The following is a 21558-nucleotide window of genomic DNA, read 5'->3' as shown; positions in this document are numbered from 1 at the left end:
TTCATCAATTTCTACCTCTGGGATAATCAGGCCCACTGGGAGTATCTTTTCTCACTCTTACAGCCTCCTGTGCAGACTGTGTAGGACTTGGCAGTGAAGAAGCCTCTCCAAGATTTTCCAGCAAAATTTTCATTAAAACTGATAAGTCATCTTCACTCAAAGCCACCTAGAAATAGCCAGTAACTTGTTAACATAAAATAATAAAGGCTAGGATATCATGATCATGTCTTTATTTATAGTTTCTTGAATTAACTAATTGTTCTTTTTTTCTTTTTCCTTTTGGTGGCCCTGTATTTTTTAGGCATGTATTCTATCACTCAGGCACATTTTTAGACCTTTGTACTGGCTCTTCTGGAGCTGGGGGTCTCCCTTCCTGTCCAGGGGTATATCTGGACAAAGATCTTTCCATTTCAGCCTTTCCTTCATAGCAAGGATGACAAGTGCAATATATCACATCCAGCCTCTTATGTTGAGAGTAGGCTCACAGATTTTTCTGCCCAGGCTGGACTTAAAACTACAGTCCTCCCATCCTTAGCCTTCTAAGAAGCTAGGATTGCGAGTGTGAGCCACTTTGGCCCAGCTCATTTACTCTGGGGATATAGGGGAAGAATAGAAGATGGGAAATGGAAGAATAGCCAACGGGGGCCATAAAGGCCAGTTATGAGTCATTCTTTTTTGTGTGTGAGTAAGCTTTGCCTCCACCCACATCCCAGTTTGTGCCTCTGAGACCTAAACACTCTTCCTGCCAGAAGGAGACTGTGCCATCCTGTTTCTGCACCTGAGCCTCACTCCTTCGCTCGGCATCCCAACTCCATCCTGCATCTGTGCTCATCCAGCACTAGATTCACCTACTTTACTTCCCTCCAAACTCAATGCATGAAGAATACTGTTCAGATTCTAGTCTCAATCAGTAAGTAAAAAGACATTTTCTTGGTTTTCCTCTCTATTCTCCTACACATGTATGTGGTCATATGTAAGGCATTTGTTTAACTTATCCAAAATTAATACCTCATAAAATAAATAGGAACAAATACATCTAAAGTCTATTTTAAGTCAATACACATACTAGGCTGGCAACATCTTGTCCATATTTTGCCATTATAAGAGGTTAAGTGTAATGAAAAGACAAAAAGGCAAAATTTTGAGTCAAGTAAATCAGTATCTGCTCTACCTGCTGTGCTGTGGCCCAAGTTTCTCAGCTTTATTTCATGGCTTTTTTAGATTTTACATAGGAATAATTGCTTTCTCAGAAGGCTTCAGATTAGCATGAAGCAACTGCAACAAATACAGCTAAAATCAGCACTTTCTTTGAATCTCTCATCTTTCTGTCTTTAGTAAATTTCCCCTATTAACCTAGTTGACCAAAAGTTTGTTGTACATAATTGTATATAAATTCACAGAAACATACATGCATGCATGCACCTTCTTGACTGAATGCTGTAACCAACGTTCTCCAAATTAGGTCTCTAAAGTCAGGGAAGTCTAACTTCATGTCTCAACCCCCAGTCCTCAGATAACAGATGCACATTAACCCCTTAGCATTTTCTTGTAGATCCACTACCATTTGTTAGTGAATGGCAACTCACATCACCACCTCCAGTTTCATGTGGATAGAAATAGCAATTCTGGGACCAGGAGCATGGCCTAGTAGTTGCTTAGCGTGCCTCAGTTCCTGGCTCAATTCCTCAGTACCACATACACAGAAAAGGCTAAAGTGGTGCTGTGGCTCAAGTCGTAGAGTGCTAGTCTTGAGAAAGCCCAAGGACAATGCCCAAGCCCTGAGTTCAAGCCCCAGGACTGGCAAAAACTAGCTATTTAGGAGGTAAGATCTGAGGACTGTGGTTCAAAACCAGCCCGGACACTAAAGACTGAGACTCTTATCTTCAATTAACTACTAGAAAACTGGCTGTGGCTCAAGGGGTAGTGCAGTAGCTTTGACCAGAAGAGCTCAGGAACAACACCCAAGCCCAGAGTTCAAGCCCCATGACCGTTAAAAAATAAAATGAAAAAAAACAAAAACAAAAACAAAAAACCAAAAGGTAGTATGAGAAACAAGAGATTCTTCACAGGCAGTTAACAGAAATTCCTTTTTTATTATACTAGAACTGCATTCCGATGAGTGAAAGCTTACCTAGCAATTTCATGCATTTAATGACAAATGTATACCTGCATAGGTTTTAGTTTTCCTGTTATCTCCATCCCTGGTATTTGCATATACCATGTTGCTGATAAATTTCGTTGAATAGACAAAAGCATGTTGACTGGCTTTAAGATTTCAATGTCAGGCTGTAACAAATCATTCTGCAAAATAGTTCTGAATAAAAAATAAGAAATCATTATATATCTATATATTTATAACTTTCATTTTAAAAGACTACCATATTTTCTAACAATTTTCTAAATACTTAACAGTTGCTATCTGAATTCTTTTAAACATTTTTTTCTTTTCACAAATAAATTCAATTAAAATAAATGAAGATCATATGCAGATATAAAACAAAGTTTATTATACAGGATTTTTATATACTTCAAAGATATGCTAGCATAAAGCCTGACAGTGTATCATTTACTATCTTACATTTAGATTGTTTGACATATAAACAGAAATGGAACAAAGTCATACAAATTTCAATCTAAAGCTGGAGAATAAAAATATTATTGTCCATCTAACATTTTTCATGTTCTTTCTCCAAATTCAGGAAGGAAAAACATATCCAATTTTTAAAGTTAAATAAATATGAAGCAATGGCCAATTGTAGCTTGGTTTGCAAACAGCCACCTTCACAACCAGATAGTCTGGCCATTCAATAAGGGCAACATTTTACATTTGAATTTCAGATTGCTTTAGATACCTACCTCACTGAAAATTCCAAATGTGACCTTTTTTTTTTTTTTTGGCTAGCCCTGGGGCTTGAACACAGGGCCCAAGTACAGTCTGGGCTTTTTTCTCAAGCCTAGTGCTCTACCACTTGAACCACAGCACCACTTTTTCTGTGTGTGGTACCAGGGACCCGAACCCCAGTCTTTGTGCATGCTCTGCAAGCACTCTTACCACTAAGCCAAACTCTCCAAATGTGACAAGTTTTGACAATGAAAGATCTTAAATTTAATTGTAATTTAGAAAGTTTCTTCCCACCTAAGGAAATAACTACGTTGAATGTTTAAAGAGAGGCAAATGAGAATTAAATCAATTTAGAACTACAGCGTATGCTATTATTTTATTGAAATGTAGTCTATGTTGCCCAGGATAGTATCAAGATTATGACCTAAAGTGATTATTCCATCTCAACTTTCTAAGCAGGTTATATAGGTAGGAATCACCATGCCTGGATAGCAAGTTTTAAGTTTTTAATAAAATGGGAAAGTGAAGTGAGCAAGAAATAATTCTGAATTCTAGATCCAGAGTCCAGCACACTACTGTAACCACTGACTTAAAAAAAAAAAAAAATCAGTGGTCAAGGTTTCACAATTAGGACAAATAAGTGGTAAGAATCACTAGATTTTATCCTGAGAAAAAATTCTAAGAAAACTCTATTTCTGGTAAGTAAGCATAATAAGATTACATATTATACCTGGATAGCTTCAACTGAGTGAGTTGGATGTTCATTTTGTCAATGACTGGGGGAAGAGAATAATTCTCTATAGGAACCAAGCTAAAGTTGTTTTCAACTCTGATTAAACCCAGATCTGCTATAACAGCATTAGCTGATACTGAAGACTGAGGGATGATAATCACAGGTGCTTTCAAATGAATGTCCATCAAGAGGCGGGAACTCTTCTGAGCCAAATCCTTCATGCTAGAAGCAGCTCGTTCTGCAGCCTGGGCTGTGGCTGCACTCAAAGCTTCTTTGGCAGCTTGGAAATTGTTGAGGAAGTTCTGTTGGAAGAGACTGATAGTCAGAGGGATCCCCAGAAAGGGGATTTATTTTCAAAAGGAAAAAAATGTCAAAAAAGAATTTACTCTAAAAAGAAAAGCTAAGAGGTAATAAGAAAAAAGGTAATAAGGAGGTATTTTTATGACTGTACGTGAGTAAAAGTAAAGTCTGAAACAATGCACTCTGAGCTAAGAAGCTCTTTAAGTTTCATTTATAATTTTCACAATTGTTTAATTTTATGACAAATCTTTTTTATCAAATACATATTGGTCACTTAACTGAAATTTAAAAGAAAGGGATGGAGTTGTTTCTCAAGTGTGAGCTTCAAGTCACAGTAACAAAGTTTACTTGGCAACTAATTTTCTAACAGCTTACTTCTGAAAATTTACTTTCTTAAATGTACTGGGAACTAATTGTCCATAATGCTGAAATCATTAACAAGAATCAAAACTTCTATTTACGGTAAGATGTATTTATCCCAATTTCAACTAAAAATAGCATTCTTCCCAATGAAGCAGTGATCACAGAATATTCTTTTTGTTGTTGTTGTTGGTCATGGGGCTTGAACTCCGGTTGGGTGCTGTCCCTGAGCTCTTCAGCTCAAGGCTACCGCCCTACCCCTGGAGCCACAGTGCCACTTTTAGTGTTCTAGTGATTAACTGGAGGTAAGAGTCTCTCAGTCTTTAGTGTCCGGGCTAGCTTTGAACCGTGATCCTCAGATCTCAGCCTCCTGAGTAGCTAGGATGATAGGCATGAGCCACTCTGCCTGGCTGATCACAGAATATTCTTAATTTTCAACCATTAATATTATAAAAAACAATTTCACCTATTTCTCCTTCCTCCAAAATCCTTCTTCCTCTAGAACAGTATCTATGATGGTACGATTAGTAAAGCTTTGGTTAACCATCCCCTAAGAGTCAAAGACAAATTTGTATCCAGCCCATGTCACTTACATAGAAAGAAATTTTGGCTTTTCTGACCACAACCACAATCAAAAGCCTTAAGTTTCAATCTTCATACTTCAAATGTCTGATGACCATTCTTAAAACATTCTTTTAACTAAATACCCTTAAGAGCATTACATGGGAACACGTAGCACTAAAAAACTCTGACTAAAAAGGTGCTTTGAAAATACCTGGCCATGAAAATGTTAGAAAATGATAGTGAATTCAAGTTAAAAATTAATTAAAATTCATTTGTTTAACCATCATACAAAAGAACTCAACTATTAACACTCTACTCAGCATTTGGGTGTTTATCACTAAGTCCTAAATACAGTTTGGATCTTAACTGTCCCCTTCGGTGACACCACTGATGGAAGTGGACCTTTAACTTGGGCCAGTGAAGGCATGGGTGGTGTGTTGTTTATGGGAATACTGGGACCTTTGCTTCCAGGACATCATAGGTAAGCAGCTTTTCTCCACTCCTTGTTCTTCGCCATTATATGCTGCCTCAACACAGACCAGAATAAACCATGGGACTGATGAAGGATTAAAATGTACAAAACCAAGAGTCAAAAGAAATCTTTCCTCCTTTCTTTTCAAGTATTTATCTCAATGACCAAATCCTAGTATACTCTATTAGTGAAGATTTTGACTATGAAGGTCCAGGTGTACAGGCAGAACACTTAGGCTTCAATGATTGATAAACACATATAAAAACAAACTTACCAAAAGAGACATGAAGAATTTATGAACATAAACAATCTGAATACAGCCCACTTTGAGGCTAAGCTTGCCATCCACTTTAGACATATCAGCATAGGCCTTGCCTTCTGTGGCATTGGGATAGAGAGTCATCTGGAACCTGAAGACTTCATCTCCCAAAATAGAGACAGCCTACCAATATGAGATAGTCATTACAACAAAGACCTGTAGGGTCCTACCACTGAATCTTTAGTTGTTTCCTTATTGTAGACATCTAAATATATAAAAAAGCAAAGTATAAATTAAACCTTAGGTATTATTAAAAAACATTTTACTTGAAAACAACTTTTTCCCATTTTTAAAAAGGTCACTTTATTAGTTGAAATATCTATGCATCATTAAACTGTTCGGAAATAATAGTTATCTTCCTTACTCATAACAAAATGCTCAAGTGAAAGATGAGTATATACATATATGGAACAAATGATAGTGGAATCTCAAATCCTAAGGAAAAAATATCCTTTAATATAGAAATATATTTTTCATTACCTTTTTGTGAATAGACAGCAAGTCAGCATTCTTAACTATGATATTCTGAAGTCTGGCAAACACATCAGTCTGCTTTGACTTCACAGAAACAGAAGCATTCATTCCTAAGGGAGAAATGTTTACAAGCTTCATTTCATGTAAGTGACTTAAGTTCAATAACAACTACCAACCTAGACACAAAATTCACTAATAAACATACTACCAATAGAATCAACTTCCATGTATGAGGCAACTAATAAAGTTATAAAACATTTAAGTATTATACACAACTCATACATAAAAGTTGTGGAAATTATAAAGAAATCAGTCTTAGTTTCAAAAAGAAGTAATGACTTCTTTCTAAAACCAATACCCTATGAATATGACAAGATCAGAAATTATTACTACAGATTTAATATTTTTAAAAACTATCATACTAACATATTACAACTGTTGCTCCAACAACCACAGATAAACAAACATTATTTTGTGAGTAAAGATTATTCCTATAATAAACCACCTAGAATACACTCTTCTGAAGTATGTTTTCCATATCATTTCTAAAGTCATAATGGTCTCTAAAGCTGCTCCTGCTTACAACACTTGCAGCTAAGATCCAGTAATGAGCCCAAATCATCACTAGGTCACATAAAACACACACAATATTTGTTTGGTGGTGCAGACTTTGTACCCTTTTCAAACCCTATGTATCAAACATATATATAAATGCCTAAATCAACGAATTCCTCACAACAACCAATGATTATTACTATCTCCATATCATAAGTAGGGGACTAAGACATACAAAGGTTATTTTGGTCATAGCCACTATTAGTTAGGGTCTGAATCTTAGCAGGCTTTCCACACCTCCCTATAATAAAAATCTGACCAAATTAACATGCTGTTTCATTTATATATCAAGCCAATAACTAAAACACCTTATGAAATGTCTCATAGAAACTCATTTTTCTATGAACTATATGGGCAAACACAAGAGTAAAGAGACTTTTTAACTCTGAGAGGTTACTTGCATTATTCTGAAAATGCAATCATAGTATCATCAGCAGAAGCTTCAAAAAGACAAGAAGCATTTGGCAAGTTTCACCAGGGGGCAGAGACTGCAACAGGACTGAGGTCTATAACAAGAAGTCTGAGATGATCTTGTTTCTCTCCTGTCAAACTTCAATTCTACTGACACACATGGACAAATTGAAGGACGGGAACTGTGTCAGAGGCCAGATAGGGACTAAAGGCCTCCTTGCCTTCAGATTTCACAAGACCCTGAGCCATTCACCACCCCTCTTTGGGCTTCTGATTTCCCATCTAGAAAGTGGAGGAATGATGAGCCTGGAGTGCTGACTTCACAGGAGGAACGAGAGCCAAGGGATGAAGGAATGTGCTTAAACTCTGAGTAGGATCTGGCCACAGGGTGATTCAGGGCCGCACCAATGGCAAGAAGACGCTCTCCTAAGATATAATCTAATTGTCTTCTCCTCTCCTTTCCTTCACCTCCTCTACAGGAGGAGGACTCTGTGCATTCACTTAAACCATGCCATGAGCACATTTTGTTTTTAGTTGTTTGGTGGTTTGATTCTCCCTACTCCCTCCACCTCCCAATTCTGTAGCTTCTGTCCAGAGGCCAACTTCAGACTATATTCATGTTACCTATGTTACCATACAGACGAGATTACAGGCATGAACCACCCATCCCACTTGTTGGTTGAGATAGTCTACCTCTTTGCCTAGGCTGGCTTCTGCAGCAATCTTCCTATTTCTGTCTCAAAACAGCAAGGATTAGAAGTATGAGCCATCTTACTAGAATCATATTCTTTTTTTTTTTTTTTGCCAGTCCTGGGGCTTGAACTCAGGGCCTGAGCACTGTCCTTGGGCTTTCTCAAGGCTAGAGCTCTACCATTTGAGCCACAGCACCATTTCTGGCTTTTTCTAAGTATGTGGTACAGAGAAATTGAACCCGGATCTTTGTACATGCTAAGCAAACACTCTACGACTAGGCCAAACTCCCGGCCCCCATATTCTTTAATTTTTACACAAATAAGCAATGACTCAAGTCAGTAATGAATCATAACAAACATTTCTATTCCAAAGTAATTCCTACAGAGCTTGCCTGAGCTTTCCATATAAGCCAAGATTACTCATAAGAAATTCATCATGTCAATTTTTCCTACATGTTTACATAAATATGAAAAAGAAAGATCTACACCAATGAATCATAACTTACCATGTACTTTAATATCTGCTATGTTACACTTCTGGTCACAAACAAAGACATTGAATGCATTTAATTCAGCTGTGACCTTTAAGTCAAATATATCCTCTTTAGAAACAGTGCTAGATGCTGAAAAGTAATAGAAACTTTATGATTAGCAAAGTGCAAACATGATATAACACAGAAACCATCTTAAATTCACTAAGTAAATACTATGAGGAACCAAAAAGGTCTATGCTAAGTAAGTACTGAACATTGTCCCTGAGCTCTTCAGCTCAAGGCTACCACCCTGCTCCGGGGTCTGGGTGCTGTCCCTGAACTCCTCAGCTCAAGGCTACTACCCTACCCTTGAGCCAAGCCCCACTTCTTGTTTTCTAGAGGTTAATTGGAGATAAGAATCTCAGGTCCTTTGGTGCCCAGGCTGGCTTTGAACCTTGATCCTCAGATCTCAGCTTCCTGAGTAGGTATTGTAGATCAATTTTAAAATTTCAATCAGACAAAAACTAATGCATTTCCCTTTACATTAAGAATAATGACAAGTATTGATATATCTTGATGGCACAATTTACTACATAGAAACTTTCCTAAATTTATATTTTTTTGTCTGAGGAAAAAAACTACTCTCAACTAGAATTACTGAATTTTATTAGCCCCAAATTTTTATTCCGAATGTCATCTCATATAGGAGACCAAGGAATAATTAATAAAAATTGGAATGGTGATGTACATTTAATAAAATTTATATTATTTACTATGGGCCTTACATGAGATTTAATTATAGAACTAATTTTATTTCACAGGATTACATGGTTTAGGTCCATAAATCATTCTCACATAAGATCAGTTATAAAAATTTAACATGGGCCGGGAATTTGGCCTAGTGGTTAAGTGCTTGCCTAGCACGCATGAAAGCCCAGGTTGATTCCCCAGTAAGCTGGAAGTGATGCTGTGGCTCAAGTGCCAGAGCTCTAGCCTTGAAAAATCCCAAGTACAGTACTCAGGTCCCGAATTCAAGCCCCATGACTGGCAAAAAAAAAAAAAAAAGAAAAAAATTAACATAAAGGGCTATGTTAATATGTGTGTTAGAACTGCAATAGAATAATGGACTCGGTTAATCTACTTTAGTGGAGGTCCTTATTAATAAATCTAGGAAATATTTACCTACAAAGCCATCTTACCTACCAGAAACATACCACATTCCTATAAAAGTGCAAGAACACTGTGTCATCAGTTCTTAATCCTCAATATGATGACATTTTCATGAATATCTAATCAGCATATATAAGCCATAGAAACCAATAATACAGAAAAATCAGAAGAATGTTTTTTGGGGTTAACATTAATTGTAGTTTACTGTGTATTTCAACAATATTTTATTTAACTGTATTATGTATATATTAAAAACAAGAAAAATTATTTGTAAAGACACTACGTCTAAAGATTTTAATTGCTGCCTGAGAAGTAATATACCTACTCTCTGGCGAATTTAACTGTAATCCCTCTCTACATTACCTCAATAAAAAAAAAATTTTTTTAAAGATATTAATTGACAAGCATAAGCCAGGTGTGGCTCATGCCTGTAATCCCAGCTACTCAGGAGGCTGAGATCTGAGGATCAAGGTTCAAAGCCAGCCTGGGCACAAAAGGACCTGAGACTCTTATCTCCAATTACCCTCTAGAAAACAAGAAGTGGGGCTTGGCTCAAGGGTAGGGTGGTAGCCTTGAGCTGAAGAGCTCAGGGACAGTGTTCAGGCTGAGTTCAAGCCCCACGACCTCCCCCCCAAAACAAAAAGACAAGCACATTGAAGACAAAGAAAGTAAAAGTGTTTTATGCTGCCTGGTAACAAAATAACTGCTGTGCTCCATGGTTTTTAAAAAAATCAGATTCTACACCTGCTGTAATAATATAGCAATTTTATACTTAAGATATTAATAATACAAGTATAACTCAAAGTGGCAGTCATCTGAAAATTAACTATTAGGCATTAGATATTTGCAATACTTAATTACAAAGAAAAATGACTATTTGGCTAATAAACAGGAACAGGTTCATTGTTCACTCAGGATGTCTCATATCTACTATGATAAGCACAAGTCATATATGTCAGGTGACCATGTGCCCAGACCTCTGTGTGATCCTAGCACCGATCTGGTAAGAAACTATTGAGTATGTCACTTCTATGAGATCCCTTCACTACAGCTCACAAAGCACTCAAAACTGCTGCACTCGGGACTGAGATGGGACTTGGTTATTACGTGTGACTGCCTATCCATATTTTAATTTCCTCACTTTTACTGGATTGAAGACTACAATGAGATGTCAATGTAAACTATATACAATTTTTACCTTATATAAAAGCTATGCAGGCCAAGTGCTGGTGGCTCATGCCTGTAATCTTAGCTACTCAGGAAACTGAGATCTGAGGATTATGATTGGAAGCCAGCTCAGGCAAAAAAGTCTATGAGACTTTTATCTCTACTTAATTACAGAAAAAGCTGAAAATGGAGCTGTGGATCAAACGAGCCTTGAACAAAAGGAGTTCAAAGACAGTGCCTAGGCCCAAAATCAAGCCCCAGGATGGGCATGGAGGGTGGGGAGGAGGCAGAGAAAGCTATACAGAAAAGCTGAATACAAATACGTGAGTAATATCAAACAATAATGTTAAAATAAATTGCTAAAATTTGTTTTCTCTGGAAACTAACCTACTCTGTCAGACTAGATATAACAACAAAGTCCTAAACATTTATTTTAAGTTGAACAAATGAGTTACTATACAAGAGAAAGTATTAGCTGTGACTCAACCACTAGTACCAGCTTTGATGGTGACACTTCTAGACTCTCCCATGACTGGTTTCAGCTCAGACTCCTCAGCAGAAGATTCAGAGAATGGAACAGCAGATGACAAAAAATCCATAAGAGAAAGTAAAGCTTCCAAATGAAGCACTAAGTCTAAGGATGAAAATGACACCTGTGAAAATGAACAATTAGAGATGCAGGTTTCAGGAACATAACCTTTTTTGTTGTTAAGATCCAATATGTACAACTAGCACAAGAATAATTCAACTGGGAGATGACTTAAAATTTCAAGAATTGCAACTACAATTTTAATCCCTATAGCTATTACAATATCAATCTTACCAATCAATAAATCAACACTCTTCCCACTCCCAGGTGAGGTCATAGCTCTAACCTATCATTCTAGAAGGATTTGATGAGTTTCAAGCAAAAACATAGAAACATTTCTCTAGTTGGACTATGCATGTTCAAATGAACTGCAGATAAATGCTCCATCCTTGTCCTTAGACCCATTCTAACTATAAAACTCATCCACACACAAGTGAATCAACACATCAAATAATCATGGTGGATTAAAATGAATGAAATTCCCCTATAAATTCCCCTGTAATTCTAGCTATTCAGAAAGCCAAGTTCTGAGGATTGAGATTTAAAGACAGCCTGGGCAAGAAAAATCTATGAGACTATTACTTCAAGTTAACCACCAAAAAGCCAAAAGTGCAAAGGTGGATCAAGTGGCAGTGTGTTAGCCTTGAGGGGAAAAGTTAAGAGACAGCACCCAAGCTCTAAGTGCTGGGGCATGTGAGCACGGGCGCATGTGTGTACACACACGTACATGTATACACAAACACATATACACACAAACACACAAACACAGACACATGAGTATGATTTGCATATTCAACAAGTAGCAAGTTAGGTTAGATGTGAGAAGCAATCTTTTCAGAAATCAGTTTTTATAAGAATTTTATTTAAATTCTGTACCTACTCACTTTATCAACAAAATTCTGAGCTACCCTTATTGAAAGTTAAACTTATAGGTTACAGTTGAGAATGGCTATGAAACTATATTAAGTCATTAACAACTTACCTTTGTAGTGAATTATAAAAGTCTTACCTTAAGTCTCTGTTTGGTATTTTCATGAATCGTTTTAAATTCTGGTCCATCACTGTCTGCCTACAAATATACCACTACGTTACAAACAAAACATTTTATGTATTAAAAAAACACCTATTTTTTTCCTTTTTCAATATATGCCATTAAAACAATATAGGCATATTGCTTATAGGCAAGAAAAACCTATCCAGAATCTAACCACATTCAACAAATGCAAAAACTCAAGTTGCTTTTTCTACTCTGTAGGAAGTGTTAGCATATCTGGATCAGGGGACCAGTCTAAAAGGAATGGAACAGCAAGTATATCCAGATCACAACACTTGGCTTCACAATACAGCAGTATTTCATATTATTCTCAAGAATGCTGATAAATACCAATCACCACAATCAATCAATTTAGAGGACGAACTTAAGACTGAGCATGTCTGAAATCCTACTACATGGGATGGAAACTTGAGGCCAACCCCAAAGATGGAAGACCCTATCTAAAAATTAAACTAAAAGCAAAAAGGAGAGAAATTCAAATGATATATTGCTGGATTATCATACACAAGACCCTGAATTCTAACCCCAGTACTATCAAAAAGTAAATAAAACGGAATGAATAAATAAATAATAGCGAATATATTTAACTTCATATATTCAAGTATTAAAGAACCCTAGAAATCAAACAAGGTACCTTGGTGAGCAACATTTTCAAAAGGGGTTCGTTGGTCACATTAGAGGAGTTCACAATGTGGATAGGCTCTCCTTTAGAGTCTAGAAGAAAAAATAAAGGTTGATCTGCCAGTCTTTTTAACGTTTTCAATATATTTTAAAACAGGACCAAGTCAGTTGTACATATGTATGCCTATCAAAATTCAAAATGGTAGGCTAAAACGGAAGACTTATATCAAATATAATTCATAGTTCTAAAAGCCTGATTTTAAAAAAAAGAAATTCCATAATACTTAAAAAGTAAACCATCATTAGTCAATTAGAACTCTTACAGTATTTTCCACTACTGATACTTTCATTTGAGCAAATCAATATACTAAAGAACAAAGCTAGAAAACACATTAACAGTATTATATATTTTCAGCATTCTCAGCACAAGTATGTCTTCTTATGAAAACTCCACAGAATTCCTATGAGCTGTTAATACCCAGAACAACATTCAGGTAGATTAGCCACAATGTGGAGTGACTCTAAGAGGTTCAGGGATAGCCCCAACAATGTAATATCTGTTGTAGAGGAAGGAATGACACCAGACAATGACAATTAAAGACTTCCTTCTACACACTGAAGAACTAATTTTCACTATTTACAAGTATGTATTAAATGAAAGCAGAGTTTAAAAACAATGTCAGGGGCCGGGAGTTTGGCCTAGTGATTAAAGTGTTTGCCTAGCATGCATGAAGACCTGGGTTCGATTCCTCGGTACCACATACATAGAAAAAAAAGCCGGAAGTGGTACTGAGGCTCAAGTGGTAGAGCTCTAGACTTGAGAAAGTCCAAGGACAGTGTTCAGGCCCTGAGCTCAAGACCAGGACTGGCAAAAAAAAAATAAAATAAAATAAAAAATAAATAAATAAATAAAAACAATGTCAGTTTTAAATAAAGGTAAGAAAAAAGGTAGAGTGCCTAGTAAATTAACATATGTTTTCTTTTTTTTTTTTTTTTTTGCCAGTCCCTGGCTTGAGCTCAGGGCCTGAGCACTGTCCTTGGACTTTCTCAAGGCTAGAGCTCTTCCACTTGAGCCCCAGCACCATTTCCGGCTTTTTTCTATGTATGTGGTACCAAGGAATTGAACCCAGGTCTTCATGCATACTAGGCAAGCACTTTAACCACTAGGCCAAACTCCTGGCCCCTAACATATGTTTTCAAAACTCACTCTGAGCTCTCCTAATATACTTGTGGTCATTGAATAGTTATAATTAAAAGATTTCTTTTATATGAACTAAAGTGTTATATAAAGGTATTTAAGATAAATAATTCATTTCTTAGATATATTTTGCTAAACAAGCTAATAAACTTTTTTTTTGTTGTTGTTAGCCGTGGGGCTTTAACTCTGAGCCTGGGTTTTGTCCCTGAGCTCTTCAGCTCAAGGCTAACACTCTATCACTTTGAACCACAGCTCCATTTCTGGTTTTTGAGTGGTTAACTGGAGATAAGAGTTTCACAGAGATTTTTCTGCCCAGGCTAGCAGAACTATGATTCTCAGATCTCATCCTCCTAAATGGCTAGGATTATAGGCATGAGCCTGTAACTTGGCTCCCAGTCAAGTCAATAAACTTGAAAACATCAAATTTCTTTGTAACAGTGTAATAAACTTAAATCGAAATGGTTAGGATGACATAGAATGGAGAAGCACCATCTGGCTAATGAACACGTAGATGAAGCTGTGCACTTACCAGTGAAGTCAAAGCACCGCATACTAACTTCTTTTAGATACGCTTTAGCAGTCATGTCATAGGTTCTCATTCTACTTTCCATTCCGAGCTGAAGGATATTCAGTTCATGTATAGGTCTTCCTTTCTTTTCTGCTGATTTCATCAGAGTAACTACAACCTTAGAAGAAAAACCAGCATTGCACAAATTACTTCCCTAAAATCCTGATGATACATGAAAAATCAAAGAACTCAAAGATTTGTATATCATAAAGATATTTGTTAAGTCAGTGCAGTGGTTCACACCTGTAATCTTAGCTACTCAGGAGGCTGAGATCTGAGGATTGGGGTTCAAAGCCAGCCCAGGCCCTAAAGTCAATGAAACTCCAATTAACCACTAGAAAACCAGTAGTGGCACTGTGGTTCAAGGGGTAGGGTGGTAGCCTTGAGCTGAAGAGCACAGGGACAGCACCTAGGTTCAGAGTTCAAGCTCCACGACTGCCCAAAAATAGAAAGAAAGAAAGAAAGAAAGAAAGAAAGAAAGAAAGAAAGAAAGAAAGAAAGAAAGAAAGCAAGCAAGAGCAAGAGAGAGAGAGAGAGAGAGAGAAAGAAAGGAAAGAAAGAAAGAAAGAAAGAAAGAAAGAAAGAAAGAAAAGAAGAAAGAAAGATAGATAGCTATTTGTTTCCAATGTGCCTAAAAATTGCCTAGAGTTGATGTGGACATATACTTGTTCAGAATTTCAAATAATCGCCATTTTCTTCTAGTAGTTTTTAAAAGTGAGGTACCACAAAAAAGTAATCTCAATTACCCAGTGTCCCAGCCTAATAGGCTGCTTTTCCAGTGGGAAGTCTGTAAGACCAATAACTAATTTATATTCAAGTCCTCAGACAAAGTTTCTCCACTGTAGCACTACTGACACTTTGAACTGATAAAAATAAACCAATATATGGACATGGTCTTAGAGATATAAACACAACGAAATAGACATAAAAATCTATGATGGGATATATACTCTATAGACATAATGTTATATAGATTGATATGTATCTATGACATACAAATACCCAGCTTAATTTTAATTTTGTTCTAAAATCTATGTGCCAGTGATTACATATAAAGAGCCCCTTCTTGAATACATGTTAAACATGACATTTGAAATATGATGTAAAAATTAATGTTAATAAAATCTTTCAAAAAACAGTAAAATAAATCAATAAAACTTTAGATTGCTCAGAGAGTATTCCTAGTCTTTATCCCTTCGTTGTGAGTACTCAAGGATAGGGTTAGGCTTAGGGACTATCCCGTGCGCTGCAGGGCATCTACAGTATATTGTCTTATAAGCACTAAAAAACAAGTTTTGGAAAATGCTACTATTTTCTCTGTGAAATATTCTATCTCCCAAATATAACTTATTCTTAATTCTCAGACTTTATAAAGTACTGTTGTGAAAGGAAAACAGCTTATAGAAGATTTTTTTTTCATACAAAGTTCTGCAAGTTTTATACTAATAATTCTAAATATCTATTTATAAGAATAAACATTACCTTTTTAACTTCAAAATTCAGCAATACGTTAATGATGTCCCCAGATGTGATTTCTTCTACTACAGCTGTTGGAGATTGTGAAGCAAGCATGTCTTGTGACACAGAGACTTCACAGGGCTCTTTAACTTCCCCTAAAGAAATTTAAAAGAAGTTTATTCACTGCTACAAACATAGTTCTTTCATAAATGCTTAAATGAGTTCAATACCAACAAATTGTCTTGTGAATATTGCTGTTATATTGGCTTGGTCATTTGTTTCATCACCTGGTTTTTCCCCTTCCCTTCCCGAATTCAAATAAAATGCATATACAATACACCAGGTACCAAAGTCACATACAGCAACAAGAGAGAATAAGCTGTATGGAGGAAAAAAAAAAAAAGAGAGTAAAGAAATAACTTCACATAGTACATTGGAGGGGTGGTAGAAGGGAAAGAGGGAAAGTGGGAGAAAAACATGGGAATGGGTAACAGAGTTCAAGTAATGTATTCAATACCTTATGATTGTAACTGTAAGCCCTCTATACATCACCTTACAATAAAATAAAATTTAAAAAAAGAAATATTTTAGAAATAAATAAATGTTTAGTGAGGACATGAAGGAGTACTTGAAACCTGTTGAGAGTACTAAAATTACACAAATCAATGATACCTCTGGCCCTTACAAAACTCATGCTAGAGTAGACATTTAAAACACATACAAAATAAGCAGGTCATGTACATTAAGTGGGAAAACGTAACAGACTACATAGAATGCACCAAAAAATGTATGACAAGGTTATAAGGGAAATAAACCAAGAAGTAACCAGGTTAAGGTTGAGGTACTGAGATACCGTCACCCTGCCATCAGGGAGGCTCTCACTTCAAGGCTAGTTTGGCAAAAGTCAGCTTAGACAAACCTCATCCCAGCAAATAAATTGTCGTAGTAATATCTGCCTATAATCCCACTTCCATGGGAAGTCAGAAGTAGGAGCCTCTCAGTCCAAGATTCTCTCCAGGCAAAAAAACTCAAAGCTCTATATGAAAAACAACAAAAGTAAAAAGACCTGGAAGTGTGACTCAAGTTGTAGATTAAATTGCCTACTAAGCATAAGGTCCTGAGTCCAATTCCCAATGTAGCAAAATTAAAACAAAAGAAAAATGTGTAAACAAACGAAAAATTGTCTATTTTTCTACTGAATTGTAAAATAAATAGATACATGTGTTGTGCCATCTACTCTCAGTCTTTTACCTGTCTCTTGTAGTCCTGGTTTCATTTTATCCATGTCTTCAGTAGCCTCACCAAGATTTTCTGCTAGTATTCTAAATAAAAGGTTAATATCTTCTTGATTTAGGCAAACCTATAAAATACCATGTAAAAACAGTTTATTTTAAAATTAAACAATTTTAATGCAGAAAAAGAGCAAAGTAATAAAAGGGTAATCTTAACATTCATTATATAATCTCTGTGTACTCAAGTATTCTACTACTTACTTTATGTCAACATTTATTTTCAAGGATAAGAAAATGTTTACAGGGGGCCGGGAGTTTGGCCTAGTGGTTAAAGTGCTTGCCTAGCATGCACGAAGACCCGGGTTCGATTCCTCGGTACCACATATATAGAAAAAAAAGCTGGAAGTGGTGCTGAGGCTCAAGTGGCAGAGCTCTAGCCTTGAGAAAGTCCAAGGACAGTGCTCAGGCCCTGAGCTCAAGCCCAGGACTGGCAAAAAAAAAAAAAAAAAAATGTTTACAAGAAAATAATGACTACCTTTACAAAAAAAATTATGACAAAAAAATAATTTCTTTGAAAAGTGACAGTTCTGAAGATGCACCCATTCTGCTTTTCAGACATGATTCCAGTGACATAAAGAGGCTGTCATAATACTAAAAAGTGTGCTTTTCCATCAGTGGGATAATTACCTTAAGGGTACTTAGATATTCCTAAATGTGAACACATGTATAAGTACTATAAACTATGTTATGTTCTATTTTAAGATCTGCCAGTGTGCATGTAGCAAATCTGAAAATTAATTAATGCTTAAATTACTAAAAAGAATAATGACCTTTGTTGGGCAACATCTCACTTATACCACTCAGGTAAATAGTCTATATTCACAAGACTTAGAAAGTCTTAAGAGCTTAAAAATTCAACTAATTTTCCTTTACTAATATACTTACATTCATTGAATCAAGGTGTCCTCTAATTTCCACAACAGGTACCTTGCGGTACCAATGTGCAGCTAGATTCCGATTTACACAAAACTGCAAGTTAATTGGCTGTAAGATCTGAATGTCAGGGTGGGAGCTTGCCTGCATCACTGTCCTAGTGAAAACAGAAACAGGTATGCACAATTATAGGGGAAAGGCAATGTAATATTTTTTTAAAAAGCAGTTCTTTGCTACCCTTATGTACTCATGTGCAACAGCACTGTTTGAGTGTTTTCAAAATGGAATTTGGTAGTTTAACTACACTCCACTAACAGATGTGAATTAAAATGTCATAGGCATTAAACCAGTTGAGCATTTTTTTTCTTTAAACAGTAAAACTAAACACATTTTAAAAGAAATTCACAGTACTAAAGATCTGCAAAACATCATCAAATTCATTTACCTGAGGACTAATAGTAATATGCTATACTACAATGCTTTAGACAATAATGGACACAGATGATCTACGTCATTTTTATGATAATGGAGCCAATGAAGTGCTGTGGCTTAGGAACAGCAGAGCTGGCAGCCATGATGTAACATATTACTCACATGTTTACTATGATCCCATGGTAAACAATCCTACTGTGCTGCTAGTCATATAAAAAAAAATGTACTGTGCTTCACAGTACATACCACTTCACAATCATTGCAACTACTGTTATTGGTTTATTTATCATTTTATGATACACTCTTTCCACATCATGTTATACTGGTCACAGCTTCATCTTGTTCACTGCAACTCAGCTATATCAAGAAACCATGTGGAATGACTGATCTAGGTTTGTGTAAAAAGACATTGCAGTGTTCACACAAGGATAAAATCATCAAAGAGGCATACTTCACAATGTATACTTCTCATAGTGAAGCACAAAGGTTATTTACTGGTATTGAGATTAAAATCAATGCTGAGGAAAATCTTAGCAAAGTGAATGCCAGTACCCGTTTAAGGGTTTTTGTTGTTGCTTTTTTTCCAGTCCTGGGGCTTGAACTCAGGGACTGAGCACTGTCCTTAGGTTTTCTCAAGGCTAGTGCCCTACCATTTTGGAGCCACAGCACCATTTCCTGCTTTTTCTGTGTGTGTGGTACCGAGGAATCCAACCCAGGGCTTCATGTATGCTAGGCAAGCACTCTACTACTAGGCCATGCTCTTAGCCCCACAGTTTAAGGTTTTTAAGAAAATATTTTTCCAGAATTACTTTACTGACCTGGCTTATAATTTTTACATTTTCATTCTATGTAATTACATCCCATTTGATGTAACAGAAAATGATACTTATATCTTTCCACGTCTTCATGTCCCATATCATGTGAGCACTGAGGACACAATGCTACTTACAATGTTCCTATCCAAGGTCAACTGAACCATGAAGAGTCACTCCTAAACTGATAGTTGTTCTGTGGAACAACTAGGTCTATGTTCTCCAAATCATCATCATCAGAAAAGATACAGAGAGGCTGAAGAACTACTCCAAGATTAGTCTCTATTAACACAGAATCCACTCAAGTGTAGACAATACAAATACATGCTGATTGGGATGGAGGAGATTACTATAATGGACACATCTGGGGCAACCTCAACAACATACCAAAACTAAATAACATACCAAAACTAAATTTCTAGGATTTCATATTTACATTATAGAATATGAATGTCCTTGTTTTAGAAGATGCATGCTTCAAGTATTTAGAGGTGAAATATCAAAAAATGCCTATTGTTAAATAATCAAGCAAATAATAAAGCAAATATAACGAGGCATCATTGTGCTCTTATAAAATCCCAGCCCTTAGGAGAATAAAGTAGGATGATCACAAATATGGGGCCAGCCTAAACAACAAGAAGTTCTAGGACTTAAGACTCATGCCCCAAAAAAAGCATTTTAAAAAGGTAAACTGAGCCTGGTGCCAGTGGTTCACACCTATAATCCTAGCTCCTCAGGAGGCTGAGATTTGATGACTGAGGTTCAAAGCCAGCCTGGGCATGTGAGATTCTTATCTCCAATTATGTGCTAGAAAACCAGAAGTGGCGCTGTGGCTCAAGTGGTAGAGCTCAAGAGCTGAAGCACCACAACCAATTAAAAAAAAAAGGCAAACTGGTAAATTTATATGAAGAAGGCATATATGAAATATATGAAGGTAAATCTATATGAAGGAATGCCAAACTATTTCTGCAATTTTTCCATGATTTAAAATTTCCTAAAATGAAACACCGATAAAAATATTAATAGTCCCGTAGAATAGAAATATTATACATAAATTTCAATGGTCATAAAAGTTCACAGTAAAAAGGAATACTTAAATCCACAGATATGAAATTAGCATACCTAGAAAGTTTAAGTTTTGTGAGCTGCACATCCATTCTATCTATTACTGGAGGATTTAAAGGGTCTTCACCAGATACCAGACTGAACTGGTTTTGAACTCGCATTAGTCCAAGATCTATCACCACGGCATTGGTGGAAATAGAGGACTGTGGAATGATGATCACTGGTGCTTTCAAATCAATATTTACAGAGACACGGAAACTTCTCTGTGCGAGGTCCCTCACACTAGTGGCAGCCTTCTCTGCAGCCTGAGCAGTGGCAGCACTCAGAGCCTCTTTGGCTGTCTGGAAATTGTTCAGAAAGTTCTGTGGACACAAAGAGTAAAAGGAAAAATGTAACTAGAAACAGGCACATGAGTAACCCCAACTTCTTTTTATACCTCTGCTAATATTTCCAACTTATTTTTATGCACGTGCTAATTTTTTCAACCTGAACTTGTAGTTAAGCCTTCTTAACTACAGGAAGCAATTACTGATAATCTGTCCATATTTATGAGCTGCCTGTCAAGTGCTAATGTTGTATTGCTAAAGATCAGAACAGAGGGGGAAAAACATTTTCAATGACTCTGGTACACAAGAATTTGGTCTCAAATTATTCTAGCAAAATATGATTTCAGTCCTAGACAAAAATTACTAAATGACTCAGATTTCAACTGAATCAGACAAAAATTCAGACAAAAATATGCTATGTACAATCAAAATAATTCCCACCTAAATCCACAATTGCAAGCATGCTTATTGTTTCAAAGTTGAAAACTCAAATGTATATTAATTTTACCAAAAGAGAAGTAAGGAATTTATGAAGATAGACGATCTGAATACAGCCAACATTCAATGATACCACACCATCCACTTTGGACATGTCCGTATAGGAATCCCCTGCAGTGGCGTCTGGATACAAATCCAAGTTAAAACGAAAAACTTCATTTCCCACTATAGACACAGCCT

General features: G+C 36.3%; 1 protein-coding gene across 1 annotated transcript in view; it reads right to left on the bottom strand.

The window, feature by feature from the left end:
• Vps13c (vacuolar protein sorting 13 homolog C) overlaps positions 1-21558 on the bottom strand; it is a 154422-nt gene that overhangs the window by 66099 nt on the left and 66765 nt on the right. The window contains exons 32-46 of the mRNA XM_090358265.1: positions 21389-21556; positions 20612-20916; positions 18258-18402; positions 17332-17440; positions 16105-16235; positions 14584-14740; positions 12870-12949; positions 12191-12250; positions 11089-11245; positions 8289-8405; positions 6071-6174; positions 5546-5713; positions 3573-3877; positions 2167-2314; positions 16-166 (exon numbers count right to left, since the gene is read on the bottom strand). Of these exons, the coding sequence (XP_090214391.1) occupies positions 16-166; positions 2167-2314; positions 3573-3877; positions 5546-5713; positions 6071-6174; positions 8289-8405; positions 11089-11245; positions 12191-12250; positions 12870-12949; positions 14584-14740; positions 16105-16235; positions 17332-17440; positions 18258-18402; positions 20612-20916; positions 21389-21556 (2305 nt within the window). The remainder of the gene's footprint in view (positions 1-15; positions 167-2166; positions 2315-3572; positions 3878-5545; positions 5714-6070; positions 6175-8288; positions 8406-11088; positions 11246-12190; positions 12251-12869; positions 12950-14583; positions 14741-16104; positions 16236-17331; positions 17441-18257; positions 18403-20611; positions 20917-21388; positions 21557-21558) is intronic.

This window comes from Megascapheus bottae, chromosome 25, assembly GCF_031878675.1.
Source record: "Megascapheus bottae isolate mThoBot1 chromosome 25, mThoBot2.hap1, whole genome shotgun sequence".
Classification (NCBI taxonomy): Eukaryota; Metazoa; Chordata; class Mammalia; order Rodentia; family Geomyidae; genus Megascapheus; species Megascapheus bottae.
The sequence above is the reverse complement of the archived record's forward strand: the minus strand, read 5'-3'. Positions and strand labels throughout refer to the sequence as shown.